The sequence below is a fragment of the Odocoileus virginianus genome, chromosome 26, assembly GCF_023699985.2.
Source record: "Odocoileus virginianus isolate 20LAN1187 ecotype Illinois chromosome 26, Ovbor_1.2, whole genome shotgun sequence".
Lineage (NCBI taxonomy): Eukaryota > Metazoa > Chordata > Mammalia > Artiodactyla > Cervidae > Odocoileus > Odocoileus virginianus.
Genome location: NC_069699.1, coordinates 46,223,653 through 46,240,512, shown reverse-complemented (window position 1 = coordinate 46,240,512; position 16,860 = coordinate 46,223,653). Strand labels below are relative to the sequence as shown.

The 16,860-nt window shown below is 57.0% G+C and overlaps 1 protein-coding gene across 8 annotated transcripts in view; it reads right to left on the bottom strand.

Annotated features, from left to right (window-relative positions):
- The window catches only part of CACNA2D2 (calcium voltage-gated channel auxiliary subunit alpha2delta 2), a 141,776-nt gene extending 133,392 nt beyond the window's left edge, over positions 1–8,384 (bottom strand). For all 8 annotated transcript variants that reach the window (XM_070456027.1, XM_070456025.1, XM_070456028.1 and 5 more), the window contains exon 1: positions 7,897–8,384. In XM_070456027.1, the coding sequence (XP_070312128.1) occupies positions 7,897–8,111 (215 nt within the window). In that variant the 5' untranslated portion in view covers positions 8,112–8,384. The remainder of the gene's footprint in view (positions 1–7,896) is intronic.
- Between the last annotated feature and the right edge of the window lie 8,476 nt (positions 8,385–16,860).

Below are 16,860 nucleotides of genomic sequence, written 5' to 3'. Positions count from 1 at the left end.
CCAAGATACCTAGGCTGTTGGGGCGTCCGAGCACTGACAATATACAGGCTTTCAGAATGCCAGAAAAGCAAAACTTGCAGTTCTCTTAGACATCACAACCCATCAGCTCAGGGCCCACATAGCCCAAGGGCCAGCACCCAGCACAGGACACCCAGACAGCCTTGCTTACAAAGACCCAGTAGGCAAAAATTCATCCTTGAAAAGAAGAGCTTTGCTGGAGGCATCCCAAATAGAGGAACATGCGGGCATCATCAAGTCGAAGCTTTTATACCCGAATCATGCCTGCAGCTGACTGTACAAATGTCTTGCTAGGAGCGAGAACCCCAAACTCACAGCAGATGCTTCACGGGAGGCCAGTCTCCCTCCCTTCAATGTGCAAGTGAGCAGCACCCACTCCTAGAGAAAAACACGCCAGGCCAAGGTCACACAGCGAAGGTTTCCACTCTGCCTAAGCTACGACCTCCCGTGCTCCCCACCGCCCCCATCCAGATTCCACCTGGGAAGGGCTGTTAGCAAAGATGCTTCGCTTCACAAAGGACTCACCAAGCTTCTCAGAGTCCCAAGTCCTGTGGTGCATCTAAATAACCATTCGATTTGCAAAAATTTGAATTACAAGGATGCAGCTTCTGTGTGTTGCCTTTGCAGACTGTCAGCGAGCCAGTTGGTAGATGATCAAACTTCCCAGCTCAGCCTTAACTCAGGCTGTTCTTGACATAAAAGTTTACAAAACACTGGTCCTGACAACCAAGCCGCTTTATTTCCCACTGCCAGCATTTGCCCAGTGGAGTCCTGGCATTAACCTCAAAGGCGGGCGCAGAAGGTGGGCACTGGGAGTGCATTCTGGGTGCAGAGATAAACCACACATACCTATGCACACTCACACAGAAGCACACACCCACATTCACATTCACAGGCGCACACACGTGCACACACCAACACCTGTGTACACTCATGCACGTGCATGTACACACAACCTGCATGTGTGCATGAAGCACACACACGGGCACACATTCACATGCACCCACACAAGCACATCTTCATATACAAATGGTCACTCTCATAAGTGTGCACACACATGAACATAACCAACAAATGTGCACAAACACACATAAAAGCACAAATATATAGACACTTCCATACCTAAGCTTACATGTGCACACAGGCCACGGCAAGGGCCGAGCACAGGAGAAAGCACCCAGAAACCACAATGGAGTCTCAGGGCCTGGCTGGGTGGCAGGCGCTATGAGCAATGGGACAGGTGCCTAGCACTTGGAGTATGGGCCCAGCTGGACTGAGAACCCTCAGAGATCCAGTAAGAATCCCCTGTCCTTGCTCATTCACCCCTCACGACCTTTCACACCCCAACCCACCCAATGAGGCAGCACAATCAAGGGAACCTGATTTTACAAACGAGGCCCAAGACCCAGAGAGGCTGGGGAACCTCCCAAGATTACACAGCTGGTGAGAGGCGTGGCAGAGCTTCTGTGTGTGTCTGGGGGGAATCGTTCAGAAAGATTCGTCCAGCAGGGAAGGAAGGCACCCAGGCAGGAACAAGGTGCCCAGGGTCTAAAGGGGATCAGGAAAGAGAGACAGAGGGGGTGACTTCTCCCGCTTCTTACCCACCTCTTTCCCCTTTGTTTCATGAGTCATTTCCAAGGTAGGGAGAGATGGTTAATAATCAGCGGGAAAGATTTCCGGGGCCCCTCCCTCTCAGCTAAACAATTAGGCTGATCACAGCTCAAAGTGGGTCAGTCTGAGAAGCAGCTTTCAGACACCCAAGGTGTGACCAGAGGCCAGTATGGGAGGCGCGGGCTCCTCACACTGGGGAGGTGGGGCTCAGCTGGGCCCGGGTCAGGCCTCCCCCGACAGCTGGAGCAGAGTATGCAGAGGAGCAGAAAGATCCTGGACCTGTCTTCTTAAGGCACTGCCAATGTCAGACTCAGAAGAGCCGTGGAAGAGAGGAAACTGAGGCCCGGGGTGTGGATGAGACTGTCCAAGGTCACCACAATGTAAGCTGACAGCTGAGAGAACTAGGTTGGGACTGCCTTTGACAGAGGTCCCCAGGACCAGGCCAACCCAAGGTGGGGATCCTCAGGCTCCCCATGTTGAAGATTTCCCTCCACATAAACCCAGGTACACAGGGTTTCCTGCTCTGTAAGGCCAGATCCTTCACAGGCTCAGTCATCAGCACCAGCAGTGGCCAGGGGTCCAGCAGGCTGGACTAGCCCCAGGAAGAGGGGGCCTAGATGAGGAGGAAGGGGAACTAGGTGATCCATAAGCAGGACCTAGGCCAGGGACACTAAACCAACTGCCTGAATCCCACAGTGCCCGCGCAGGGCTTGGCTGAGCGCTGTCCCAGGTCCTGCCGGTGTGGACCTAAGCGACAGCATCCTGGAGTCCCATGTAAGCCCCCCAGGGGCAGCTCCATCCACATGGCCACCTGCACCGCCAACTCCTCCATCCTCCCCTTAGCCACAGGCAGCTCACGAGGCTCTTCGGGTTACACAGGACAAGAGAGGGAGGGAAAGGGAAAAAAGTAAAAACCACACATACACCTCCCTCTGGGAATACGAATATTGATTCTGTAGCTTCTTGTTTAGACAGTAGGCACCAGGAAAAAAAAAGCAACCTGACATGAAGAGAGGCTGCCCCATTGGTTGAAGGGATGCAGCCAGCAATGGGAAGGTCCCCCCACCCTCGTCTTTAGAGCACCCCAGGCCCTGGTCTCCCTCCTCAGACCAAAGGCCCTGAGCCTTCACTTAAGGACAGAGGTCACCTGTTCCCGAGGCAGATCTTAAATCTGGAAGCCCATGAGGATGGAACTGGGCAAGGTGGGTGGGTGCTGGAAGGGGAAAGAGAAAGAAAGAGACCACTCCTAACCCACAAACAGCACCATCCTCCAAGGGTGGGCGCATGCCACATGCCTGCCAGCTTTGACTCCCAAAAAACCTCCAGCTGCCCCTTGAACAGTTTCTTAGCAGATAGAATCCTGGCTCCCCGCTCCCCCCCCCCCCCCAGGCTTCACATGTTCACAGAGCATGAAAATGCAAGCATCTATTAAGGTCCAAGTCCTCTGAAGTCCCCTCAGGCTTGAAAAAACTGCCGTGGCCCTAGAGAACCCAGCCTCAGGTTTCCATGAACAATCCCCATCCCGTTCACCCCTGACCTTTCTCTCTGGAACCATACTAGAACCTGGAGAGGGAGATGGCATCTCAAGAGTCTTGAGATGAAGTCCCTCTCACCTATCCCTTCACGACAGGCATGCCTGGCATGTGACTCGGCATGTGACTCAAAGCCTCGGAAAAGGAAAATCCTGCACTGGCTGGGGGCGGGGGAGGGGGTCACTCCATGATCTCCCTTGTACAAGTGGGAGGGGGTGGAGGTAGGCACAGGGGCCTTGAGCACTGGGCTGGCAGGGTGGCCTTGGGCCCTGGAAGGCCCCCTCAGGGTTGCCTGAGACCCAGAAGAGAACAAAGGGACAGAGCAGGAGAGGTTTCAGCTGGGAGCCTAGGTGTGCTTCATGTGTCTTATCATGTGTCTTAGGCCTCTTCATTTTCTCCCAAATACCCAAGTTTTGCATCTCCATCCCAACTTCCTGGGCCCACTGCCCAGGTGTGCCCAGCATCCTGGCAGGACAGCTAAGTGCCTGACAGATTAGTTCTCTCCCTGCCCTGGTCCTTATGGGGCTTTGGGCAGGTTCTTCCATCTTTCTGAGTCTCAGTCTCCCCATCCGCAGGAGGGGCATGACCATGGGGTCTGAGGTCAAGGATGTAATGTGGGTAAGGGACTTGGCCCAGGCTCAGTGAGGGGAGGCCACCATTGGCCTGGTGACATTCCCCTCTTTAGTCAAGGTGGGCTTCAGGGAATGAGGGAGGCAGCCCAGTGCTCTTCCTCACAGATGATATCTCTGGTAGGTGGGTACAGCCTGAGCTAGTGGCACAACCCAGAGGCCTCCAGAGAGTGTGGGTGTGAGAACCTGGAGGAAGGATCTAAACCCCTGAGAAAAGCAGGCAGTGATGAGGGGACAGCATAACAAAGCAGAGAGACAGGGAGGTGCTCAGCCCATGGGAACAACGTGGAAAGATTGGTGGGTGGGGGCCCAGCATGCTGTAGCATCAGGGGTAGATGTTAATGTTATCAACAGCTGCCAAGACTCCCACCGATGCCAGAACACTTCCTGCCTGCCAGAGGTGATACCCTCTCCCATTAATTCTCACCACTAGCCTCTTACGCAGATTCTCTATTATCTTATTTGGGGAAACAGAGGCAAGGTCACTCCAGTGGAGAAGGGCAGCTCTAGAGACCAAAGCTTGCGCCTTCGGGACCCACACCTGACACCCACCATGCCCCAAACTGCCTCCTCCAGAGAGCTGGCTGAGCCCTACACACCGCAGGGGTGGGGAGGGTGGGGGGGGAGAAGGTGGCCCCGAGGGTTCACTCCACTTGTGAGTCCGTCTCTCCTTGGAACCACCGGTGTGCCAGAGACTCGGGAGGGAGATTCACCTGCACAGTAGGAGGGGGCTCATCTTCAAACAGGCTACTCTCGTCTCAGGGCTCAGCCTGGCAGAGCTGGCCCAATAAAGGTGAGTCCTGGGGGTGGACCACAGCCAAGGGTCCCTCCACCCCAATCGAGAGCACTAGGCGAGATGTGAGCCACTGGGAGTGGCAGCAGATCGCGAAGCCTCGCCCCCTCCTCCTTCCTGCAAAAGCCGTTGGCAGGTTGTTGGGGAAACAGGGGACCCAGATGTGTGATGTTGCCTTCCTCTAACAGGAGGAGCCACAGGGAGGTGAAGACGTGGGCTCGGAGGCCCAGACAGACACACGTCACCCACCATTAACCGTAGCTAGACTGACGCATGCCCCATCGTGGGGACTCGGGTAAAGGAACATGTACCCGGCTGTCATTAATCTGCTGGGGGACCCAGACCTCTCGGGATCCTTTCTGCTCCCCACCCACCCACCTACCCCTAGAGGAAGGGAGGTGCGGGCCAGCACCATCACTGGGAAGGAGTGGGACTAAGAGGGTGCAGTCAGTGGCTCAGCCCGGACCTCACGGAACAGGAGACAGAGAAAGCCAGGAATGCCAGAGAACAGGGGACAGCAGTCCGACAGAGGTGACAAAAGAGGTGGGCAGGGCAGGGTGGCCACAGAGAGATCAGAGGGATGGGCGAGGAAGTGTGGGGAGGGGTTGGGAGAAGACATGGGAGACCAAAGGAGGGGGCAGGGGAGGGGGAAGGAGGCTGACAGAACTGGGAAGGGAAAAGACCCTGGAGAGGCCAAGCGGTGAGGGCTGCCCCCCGGCCAGCAGCAAACGGGGAACAGGAGGAAGCAGGTGAAACGGGCCACGTGTGCTCCGACTCCGTGTGCCCCACCTCAGCCCCGACACACGTGGGCATGCATACACACACATGCACTTAAGCACACATGGCCTTGGCCTTGTTTGAAAACCGGATCCAGGTCCAGGGAAGGTGATCGGGCACCTCCCCGGCAAATCAAAGCCCTGCCCTCCGTCCAGGGGTAACTCCTCTGCTCTCCTCCATCCAGCAGCAGCCGGGGTCTGCTCTGCCGGGTGGGCAGAGACCCATGTCGCCAAAGCAACCACAGACCCAAACCCACGTTTGCTTAAAACCCAGCAGCTTGCAAAGCTGGGCCCTGTCACGCTGCCAGACACTAATGAGGAAATGACTTTTGCGTCAAGGGCCCTCTCCACGGAGGGGCTGTCACCCTAGGGCCGTGAGGCAGAGGGTCCCACTGTCCAGCATAGAAAGCCACCTGCACCTGTATGGAAGTCGTATCCTAGCCGGGCCATGCTAACCCGGGAGAGTTCACCGAGGCCACCCGCCGGAGCAGCCCCAGGGCAGCAGCCTCAGCCTTTCCTGTCAGCTCAACAAAAGTCCCAACTCCAACTAAGCCCAGGCATGCAGGGGGCTGGGGGAGGGACTCACTCAACCCCCTCCCCTTCCTCCCTCCAAGGATCAGTGGGCGTCAGCATCTGTGGGATCAGGGCAGCTGAAGGGCGCTGGCTGTCACTGCCAGCGCTGCGTGTCGTGGCACCAATAGTCCCCGCCCCCTGGACCCTCAGAGCCGCACAGCCCCCAGCCCACTCCACTCATTCTCTAGTTACGGTTTGCAAGACACGTCCCAAACCTTCAAATAAGCTCCAACTATATCGACAAGAGACGAGCGTCCAGCTGGAAGCGTGCCGCTTTCATCACACCCGCCTCCCCATCTTCTGACTGGGGACAGAGGGACAGGTGTCCGCTCCGGTCAGGGTCTCACAGGTGTAAAACACAGGCCCAGCAACCATCTAACCCACTGCAGGTCACAAGGAGAGGGAGCAAGGTGGGAAGAGGTGAAAAGAGACATCTACTTAAACCTTCACTCAAAGAGCTACATATCAGCCCAGGGGGTGGGGGGGAACAGCTGTGTCTTGGCTTTGAGGGGAAGAAAGAAGAGCAACAAAAAAATAACGCTTTCGTTCTTTTTAAACATTGGGGCTGAAGTCCATTTTCGTCACAGCAAATGAAAGACAATAACGCACCCACAAACCCTGAACTTCCATATGATTCTCTTCTACCTGAGCACACCCCACATACACACACGAAAAATCCAGACGGCTGACAGAGGACACGTCCGTGCAGCACCTGTAATTTGCCTACTGATCACCCGCCTGAGCACAGCCAGGCTGTGCAAGGAGAGAAATGACAAGACAGAGAGAGACTCGGGCAAAGCCTTTCCTGAGTTTTGCTTTTCCTCATCTGGGAGAGCCTGCAAGCCAGAGTACGCAAAAGCAGGCGCCCCTACCCTTGGGCAGAACTGATCTAATGACGCAGAACCAGTCTTGCCCTTTCCCTGAGGCCAGACCCTGCCCTCCCTCCCAGCACTAAGCAGCCCGGTTACTCATTTCCCCAAACTCCTGGGTGCAGGAGTCCAGGGACAGGTGGTTCCTTGGACCCAGAGACACGTAACAGACAGCAAGGTGGTCACCGTACCCCAAAGCAACAGGGGTGTCTAGGCACTGACATAAGGCTGGATCACGGTGCCCACAGACAGCTGCTGTCCTAAAGGCCACATGCACTGAATATCCATTCCCAACCCCAGACACATCTGGCCAAGCTGGCCCAGAGGAGGATGCCCGAGTTGCCAGGCTCTCGGGAAGGGAGAGAAGGCTCAGGACCACGGAGGACCAGCAGAAGCTGGCAGGGCCACGAGATGCTATTACCTTGCTGGCAGCATCAGCAGGCGGGGGGGGGGGGGGGCCTCCCTGTCATTCACCCTCTGCCTCCACTCTGGCATCGTCACCTCCAGGGGACCTTTCCCCGAGGTGTAGTGGGGGACGGGCTGGCAGGAGGGACACTGACCCCTTGTGTGGCACTGGCCACACAGTACGGTGCCCGCACTCTGCATCCAGCCCTGCTTCTCAAAGGAAAAAGGCCAGCGAAGACGGGTGTGGAGGGGTCCCCCACCTCTGGATCTAAAGCGCCAGCTTCCGACCTGGGAGGAAGCCTGAGCCAGACGCGGGGCTCCAACTCCGCCGGGCAGGGGGTCTCTGGCCGCTCCCTCACGCAACCCCAGTTCTCCCCTGTCACCCCGACAGCTGCAAAGCAATCAGCTGGCGAGCTCGGACCACCCCCCCCCCCCAATGAGATCTCCTTCTGCGCGGTTTGGGGGATGGGAGGGAGAAGGGGCACCGCTGGGAAGTTTCGCGACGCAGACAGAAGCTCCGGGACCCCGGCTGCCCGCCCTCTCGGCTTGGGGTCGCCGCCCCCGGGCGCAGCGGGCGGCACGATTAGGCGCCCCCGCCCCGGAGTAGGGCGCGGGCCGGGGAGCGGGGGGTGGGTGCGAAGTGGGGCTCCGGGCTCGGCCGGGGTCCCGCGGCGGGCCGAGGCCACTTACGTGTGCTGCTGAGGAAAGCTGTAGGCTGAGGCGCCAGGGGCGGCGAGCAGCGGGAGAAGCAGCAGCGGCGGCAGGAGCAGCGCCAGCGGGCGCGGGGGACCGGTCGCCGGGCGCCGGGCGCCGGGGCCGAGCCGGGAGCCGCGGCTGGGCCAAGGGAGCGCCTTCTGCGCCGGGTCGGGCCGAGAGGCGCCGCAGGTCCGAGCCCGCACCGCCATGTTTCCATTCAAGATGCGGCGCCGCGGGGAGGGGGGGCGGCGGCGGGTTGGGTGTGTATGGGGGGGTGACGGGCGGCGGGCGACAATCGCCTCTCCTCGTCCTCCGCCTTCTTCGCGCCGGGCCTCCAGGGCTGCCCGAGCCGCAGCACCTCTGCGGGGTGCGCGCTGCGATCTCTCCGCTGCGCCGGCTCCAAGCGCTCTGAGCGCCGGGTCCCGGACCCGCGCTCAAATAGCGGCCGCCGCCAACCTGCCGGCGCCGCCCTCCCCCGTCCCTCCCCGGCCGGCCCGCCCCCGCGCGCCCCCGCCGCGGCCACGCGCCCGCCGGTGCCCGCGCGCCCCTCGTCCCCGCGCCGCCCTGAGCCGGCCCTGCTGGCCCGCGGGGCCGAGCCGAGCCCGGGCGCGCGCGTCCCGCGCCCCAGCCGAGGTCCGAGTTCCCGATGTGCGCCCTGCCGCAAGCCTCAGACTGCGATGCTCCTCTCCGCCGCACTCGCGGCAAGAGTCCCCGGCAGGCGCGTGTGTGACCCTTCTGGGGGCTCGACCTTCAACAGGCTCAAGGTCTGGAGTCACAGGTTTAATGGTGGAATGGCAGGCTTCAGCAGAGACCGCTGTAGAGGGCAGCGGAGCTGAACTCACACGGCCAGGGGCTCCAACTACCTTCAAGAGTCCTCTTTGGGGGGATTAGGTCCCCAGGTCCTGAGAGAAAGAAAAAATCCTGAATGGGAACCAGTTCCAATTGCACCGTTATGCGAGGCTGGGAATGGCAAGATACACAGCCCTATGCAGCCGCTCATTTCACTTCCCTGGGCTAAATGGGCACTGTATGCAGTACAGCCCCGAGTCCCAGCCCTCAAGGCTTACACAGCCTCTATTTAAACTTCTCCAGTGCCAGTAAGCTCACCCCTGCACAGTCCAGTCACTTCTGTCCTGGAGGCTCCTGGCTCTTCCCTGCTGCCGGGAGCAGGCTGGGCTGGTGTCAGTCCTGACTCTGCAGCTTGTGGGCCTCTCAGAGCCTCAGTCTCCTCCCTTCTGAAGGCTTGTGTGAGTGCCCAACCCCCCCTCCAGGATGAAGTGAGAATGGGAATGAGTTACTTGGTAAACTGAAACACTCGTGATTGGGATATAGCATCCCTGAGATTCCTCTGAAGTTACCCTGGGACCCTGCTCTGCCCCTGGCCCAGACAGGATGAGAGAATGCTCCCTGCCAGCTGGGAACAGGGAAAGACCCCCTAAGCAGTAACTGCCCACTGATTCTGTGCCTAGTATTAGGACTGCGGGTCAGTAACCCCCTGAGCAAGAGCCCCTGCTTTATCATAGCTGGGTGAGTCGAGTCTCCCATCACCTACTTACGAGTCAGCCTAAAGAGGATTTGTAGTTGAGGGGGAAGTGTGGTAACCCCTGAACTGAAGAGGGCAGAGCTTCCCCTCTCACCCCGAGAGCAGCAAGCAAATAGGGCTCAGGATGACCTTTATGTGTGTGTGTTAGTTGCTCAGTCATGTCTGACTCTTTGCAACCCCGTGGACTGTAGCTCACCAGGCTCCTCTGTCCATGGAATTCTCCAGGCAAGAATACTGGAGTGGGTAGCCATTCCCTTTCCAGGGAATCTTCCCAACCCAGGGATCGAACCCGGGTCTCCTGCATTGCAGACAGATTCATTACAGTGTGAGCCACTTAGGAAGCCCATAACCCTAACTCTAACCCAGGACAACCTTTACTTGGCTCCTTATTCCTGTCTGGGCTCCCCCACCCCCGCCTACCCTCACAAGCCGGGGAGACAGCTTTGGAGTCTCTTCTTCCCTGATTTGTGTAAGTCTTCAAGGGCCAGACTGGGGCTTGCCATAGGTCCTAAACGTGTTACCAAAGGAAGGCATTGATTCCAGCGCCTCGCATAACGGTGCACTGAGCCCCAAACTGCTGATAGGCCCAGAGGCTGGGGAACAGGAAGGATATAGTGGACTCTGGGCGGCCAAGCCAGGCCAGTTCTGTGAAGGACAAGCCAGATATCTGATTGTACCAGATGTCCTCACCCCCACCTCTGGGCAGGGCAGTCCTTTCTGCTGGACAGAATGGTGGGGTGAGGGGGGCTGTGCCTCACAGAAGAGTCAAGGAGCTTGAGCTAACCTAACCAGCCTCCTCCCAGCCCTTCCTACTGATAGCTGTCTCTAGCATCTCTATCTCCCCCGTGCCTAGGGAAGGGCTGGCCCATGGTATCCTCTCCCATCTGTTGTCTGGATAAATGCCTGGATCATGGCCCTAGGGAACTGGCACAAAAGGCATCACCCCTCCTGGTGATCACCTCTCCTGAGTGCCCTCTGGGGTTAGGTGGGCCCCTTCCCAAGGCCAGTTCTGCAGGGGCAGAGTGAGAAATGTTGGGGACAGCGTCCCTGCCCTTTGACACCAGGATGGCAGCACTATCCCCAAAGAGTACCCAGGTCATCAGGTACCTGTGCACAGGCTGGGGGTAGCAAGTGGGCACTGGTAGTTGGGCATTTCAGTTCCAACCTCCACAGATGTGCCACTAATTGAGGCCGCTGGTGCCGAGGGAAAGGCGGGAGATTTTGGTTGACAGGCCGTTAAAGGAAGACAAATAAGGAGGGGAGGTAATTAGAGGAAACGGTAGTAAGAGTTTCCACACTCCAACTTATGAGGCTCACAACATCCTCAGTCTCCTGGTGGCTGCCTGCGGCCACAGGTTAAGATCATGGGAAGAAAAATCAAGACTTTGCAGGGAACAGGGGAACCTTTGGGGCAAGAACGTTGGCGGGTTTGGCAGCAAAAGCCTGGGGCCAGAGGTGCCTGTGCTGAAAGAGGAGGGGTAGCAGGGACAAGTGAAGCTGCAGCCAGCAGAGAGTGGCAGGGGGCCTGGCAGGTGCTGGTTCTACACGTGGGCTGAGGGGGAAGCCAGCTTAGCAGACCAGAAGAGATTGAGAGGTCTTTATGGAAAACCTACTATATGGTGCTGGAGAAGAATCTTGAGAGTCCCTTGGATTGCAAAGATATCAAACCAAACAATCCTAGAGGAAACCAACCCTGAATATTCATTGGAAGGACGGCGGCTGAAGCTGAAGCTCCAATACTTTGGCCACATGATACGAAGAGCTGACTCACTGGAGAAGACTCTGATGCTGGGAAACATTGAAGGTAGAAGGAGAAGGGGATGACAGAGGACAAGATGGTTAGATGGCATCACCAACTCAATGGACTTGAGTCCATTGAGCAAGCTCTGGGAGATGGTGAAGGACAGGGGAAGCTTCACTGTGTTACAGTCCATGGGGCTGCAAAGAGTTGGACACAACTGAGTGACAGAACTGAACTGAATAATGTTCCAAGCAAGTCCTGAGGGATGCAGAAGTCTATCAGGAATGTCCAGGACACCTGGGGCAGCAAGATTCCCCATTTCAACCTGCCCACCTTCAGCCTCCCTCCCATCATCCTTTTGCGGCTCTATAAGCTAGTGGGTTGGAGGGCTCTTGGCTTTCTTAGAGTTTTTTCCCTGGAATTCCTTCTGCCTGAAACTCTCTCATCTTCACCACTTGAATCCAGAATGTTTAGGAACCCATCAATACCACTTACACCAGGAAGACTTCCTGGACCTCCCCTCAACTAGACAGGCTTCCCCACCCCAGTCCCCACTCTCCTTTCCCCTGCCCTTGCCACACAAACATGTAGCAACCTCTGCCTTGGGTTCAGAAAAACACCTGCACCCAAGCTAGGACCCAAGCCTCCGTTGTCCCTGTCACCCTCTTAGGGCCCCACACAGAGCCTGACCATTGGGAGGGCACTGGAGGTGTTAACATAAAGACTGTCTTTTTTCTGACTGCACGGCATGTGTGATCTTAGCTCCCCGACCAGGGATTGCACCTGCGCCCCCTGCATTGGAAGTGCAGTCTTAACCACAGAGCTGCCAGGGAAGTCTCAACATAAGGACAACTTTTGAGTGGCATATTCAGGGGCCTAGGGCTATGGCCAGGAAGAATGGTCTGGCATGGGCATAAGGAGTGTCAACTTTGGCATCCAGTATTGCAGATCGTGTAGAGAAGTCACTGTGCCTCTCTGAGAACTTTGTTTCTTCATCCATACAATGAGTGATATGATACCCACCTGGCCGGGATGGTCTAAAGACTCAAAGCATGTATAACACCCTAAGGGCAGGACTTGGTACTTAGCAAGGGCTTAATGAAGGCAAACCACAGGGAGACTCAGGCAACCCTGAGAAAGGCAGGTCCGAAATGCTAGCAGGCAGGAAGACTTCTTGGAAGAGGAGGAGGGATTCCAAGGTGACCTTGCAAGATGAACAGGATCTTTCACACTAGGTTGGGAAGGACCTGTCCTCCTGAGCCCCGTTGACCCAGCTGTGCCTCCACTTGAATCAGCAGAGCTGGCCCTGGCCCTGGCAATATCCTTCTGTGACAGGAGGCCATCCCCACCTCCTCAAGCCCCATCGATGTGTTTGTTCTCTTCCCTCTTTGGGCTGCACTCAGTGGTTCCCAAGGGCTCCCAGCCAGGACACACTCAGGTATGGCTGCCTGCCAGTGCTCACACCTGCAGGCTTCTGTAGCTCATCCACTAATTCCTTGGGGGCACTCAGAGACGTGATGGTTCCACCAAATGCCCCTGCCCAAGCATGGTCGGCGCAGTGTGGCCGCTGGATGCAAGCAGAAAGGGAACCCCACTTTCAAACCATCAAGGACTTCCCTGGTGGTCTACTGGTTAAGAATCCACTTGCCAATGCAGGGGACACAGGTTTGATCCGTGGTTCAAGAAGATTCCATATGCCACTGGATATCTAAGCCCGCATGTTACAACTGCTGAAGCCCATGCTCTAGAGCCCGTGCTCTGCAACAAGACAAGCCACCACAATGGGTGTGTAAGCCCAGTTACACAACTAGAGAGTAGCACCCACTCGACGCAGCTAGAGAAAGCCCACAGGCAGCAATGAAGACCCAGTGCAGCCAAACATAAAAATTAATTAATTTTTTAAAGCATTTGTCAATGCTTAAAAAAAAAAAGCCATCCAGTATCCCCACACAATAATTGACCTACTGTCAGCTTAGTGCCATATATTGTGATAAATAGAGGGGGCTGGTTTTTAATGCTTTCAGGCAGTGTAGGCCATCACCACCTGCACACCAAAGTTAGACCAAGTTCGGACTGTAGAGAGTTGGAGCCTATAGGATCCTCTGTCAGAGAGAAGGGGAAACTGAGGCCCAGAGAGGGGAGGAGACTTGCCCCTGGCCACCCAGTGGTCAGTGCAGATCAGGACATGGAGCTTTGAGTCTGGGAAACCAGGCAGATGGAAGAGGCTATATCTATTTTCAGCCCCTGGAACCTCCCTGACTTAATGGGGGAATATGGTACACGGGGAAAATACAGTTAATACATCAAGCCAGGCATAACTGTGTCGTGTGGGTGAAACAGAGAATGTGGTCACTCAGTGCTATGAGGCCTTGGTGGTCAGGGAACACTCGCCAGAGGAAGGGGCCTTGAAACTGGCATGGAAGGACGGGGCGGGAAGGATGGATGAATGGCTGGAGGTGGGGGAAAGAGCGGCCCTGGCAGAGGGTCTGAGCAAACACCTGAGGCAGAACTGGGCTGAATTTGTGCAGGGACCAATGGGGAGGCTGCCTGCCGGGGCCCCAGCTTCTTCCCGGCTACGCCTCTTCCCCATGGGGAGGGAAGAACATAGCACCTGCCCCTGGGCGGGGAGTTCCTCACAGAGGCAGGGAGACGATGGCGTGGCTGCACCGGCAGCGTGGGGCCAGGCTAGCTCAGAGCCAACGATGAGCCAGGATATCAAGAAGTCATTAACCCCTGCATGCAGGATGCAGGACCCCAGGTGGCCTCACCCTCGGAGAAGGGTCACTGGTTGAGTAAAGGGAAGCACTGTGTCACCGGCCCGGCCTTGGCTGCCTTTGCGAAGCTTCAGTCCCCTCAGCTCAGGCACGTGTACCCAGCTGGAGGTGTGGGCGGGGTGGGCACCTGCTCCTGCCAGCAGCATTTGTCTTGATGGTCTGCATCGCCACCAGCAGCTGTCATGGACGGTCTGGAGTTTTCCTCAGAGAGCTGTGGTCCACCTGCCCATTTTACAGATGAGGAAACTGAGGCCGAGGGAAGGACAAGGCTTGTCCCAGGGTTACAGTGAGCAAAGAGACTCAGGCCCAGACTAAACTCGAGACTCGGTCCTCTGTGCCCGCTCCTAGGCACTGGGGCCCTCAGAGTCCTCAGAACGCCCAGTGGGAGACCCCTGACCTGAACATCTTCCGCAGGGGAGTGAAGGGCCCCTCAGCGCCACCCCTGTGTCCTCTACGCTAGAGTGTATGTGGCACAGAGGCCGGATGCTGGGTTCGCCCCCCTCCCTGGAGGCCTTCATCCCGCTGTGGCAAGAGAAAATGAGGACAAATAAAAGAGAGAAATTCTCCCCTCGGAAGAGCATTAGATGTCTGAACGACTTCCAAATAAATAAAAGTCTCCTCGGAGCCCCCGGCCAGCACTGACAGCGGCTCTAACTCTCCACAAGACGTGTTTTTCTGCCTCCAGGTGGGAGTGAAGATCGTCAGCGGTGGGCAAAGTCAGGCTCTGAGGAGGCGGCCTTCCATCACCGCCTAACGCCCCATCAGCGCCTTGGCGGAATGGCCACGGCAAATTGCCTCCTCTGATAGCCGCCCCTCCAGGCCCTCGAGAGCAGAGACGAGCCGGCGCTGGCCTCCCCCACCGGGGCAGGGAAAGAGCTTCCCAGTCAGTTCCGTCCCTGCGCATTGCCGGGATCCAGTTGACTGTAATTCTCTGAACTACCTGTCCCTAACCTGCTTGTTTTGCTAATGAGGAAACTGAGGCACAGGGGGATTTGGAGACCTGGTGAATGAAACCAGTAAGCCAGGGAGGTGTCCCCCTGAATGAATTAGCTCCGCTCAACGCAAAAGTGGAGCGAAAGAGTTTCCTGAGAGAGGGTGCTCCGAGGGAGGTCCACACCTCATGCCATCCATCTCCCCCTTAGCAACAGTACAAGGCGGGTGAAATGGCAGAAGAGATCAAGGCTAGACTGCAGGAGGCACTTCCCTGAGCAATCGGCTAGGGAAATACCCAGAGGAAAATCTTCAAATCTTCTGCTTCTTCCGCTGAAAGCGTCTCTTGGCTGTTGCCCACCAACCCTTCTGAGGATTAGCTTCTGGTCAGCGGTTGAGGGGAGGACAGGACCTGGCTCCACCATCACTTAATTTAACTGATGGCTGCTGTTCCTGTGAGGGGCAGTTAGCACTTCATTTGTTGAGTTTGGAAGACAGATGAGGCTGTGTTCTTCGATTACTGACAGAAGTTGACGTTGTGGGAGGTGGCGGCAGGGCCAGTGGGAGCGACGTGTGGTGAGAGGTGAGATGGCCCAGAGGCTGCCCTGCCCCATTTCATGAGGCCCCTGCCTTCTCGGGGCAATGCCAGCATTCAGGACCCTCCCCCTGAGTTCCTCAGACACTAGATAGGGAGAAGGGAGGTCTTCTGCCGAGAACCAGTCTAGCTTTTCTCATTAGCCCTGGTTATGGGTGCTTTGGGCTTTCCTGGTAGCTCAGCGGTAAAGAACTCGCCTGCCAGCGCAGAAGGCACAGGTTTGATACCTGGGTGGGGAAGATCCCCTGGATAAGGAAATAGCAACCCCCTCCAGGATTCTTGCCTAGGAAATCCCATGGATGACAAGCCTGGCGTGCTACAGTCCTTGGGGCCACAAAGGGCAGGACATGACTTAGCATCCAAACAGCAACAGTGGGTCCTTCCACTCCCTGAATCGGGGCTCCATTGCAGGCCTTGTCACTCTTCCTGGGTCAGGGCCTTTGCGATCTCACCTCTGGGGCCTGAGGTGAGGCAGGGAGCAGGGAGGAAGGAGGCATGGACTCCTTCCCGGCTGGCTGGAGTGGCCTGCAGATGGAGATCCTGGAGGATCCCCTCTGAGCCTGGAAACATCATCCCAGAAGCCAGACCATTAGCTTCAAACACAATCCCAGTGCACTTCTGATTCAACAACTACCCAGGCCCTGCAGGGAGAAGGGTATTTTCCAGCCCAGTTCCCTATGAAATCTTCCCTGGCACTGACCAAGGGGGAATATGGGAGCCACCAAGATCTGCTGAGGAAGGTCATTCTGGATTGGAGGCTACTTTACTGCCTGGGGGTGCAGGGGAGGCCAGAGACACTCAAGACAGATGGGCCCAGACTTGGCAGGAGCCGGGCTGAGAGCTCCAGTCCCTCAGGCCTCAACAAAGGGGCAAAGCAGACAGGACTGGGTGGGGACACGCTCCTCTGTCACCCCTACCTGCACGAAGTAGCACCAGGCCAGGCAAATGAAGGGAGCATCTGGTCTCGATGGAAGGCACAGACTGTGAGGTGAGGCATGAAACAAGGGCTGGAATAGAAATTGGAGGACAAGTAGAGCAGACGCTGGTCTGAGGCCCCTGTACCCTAGGTGGGCTAGCTAAGAGAGACATCACTACCCAGAAAGTGTGGGGTGGGGACAGAGAGGTTGCTTAGGGCGCAAGTGCTATGGGTGACCATGGCTTGCAAGAATTCTGGCTCCCTTCCCAACTGGACCCAAGGTCTAGGCAGGTATGAGGCACCCTGGATGTCCTGGAGATAATCAGGCCCCAGAATCTCTTTCAAAGAACAGCAGGACCTCTGTAGAGCCCTCACTCTCTTCTATATATGGGCAAACCGAGCCTCAGCAGTGCCCTGGGCTGGGCCCTGAACAGTGGCACCTCTGAGACCAGAACCCAA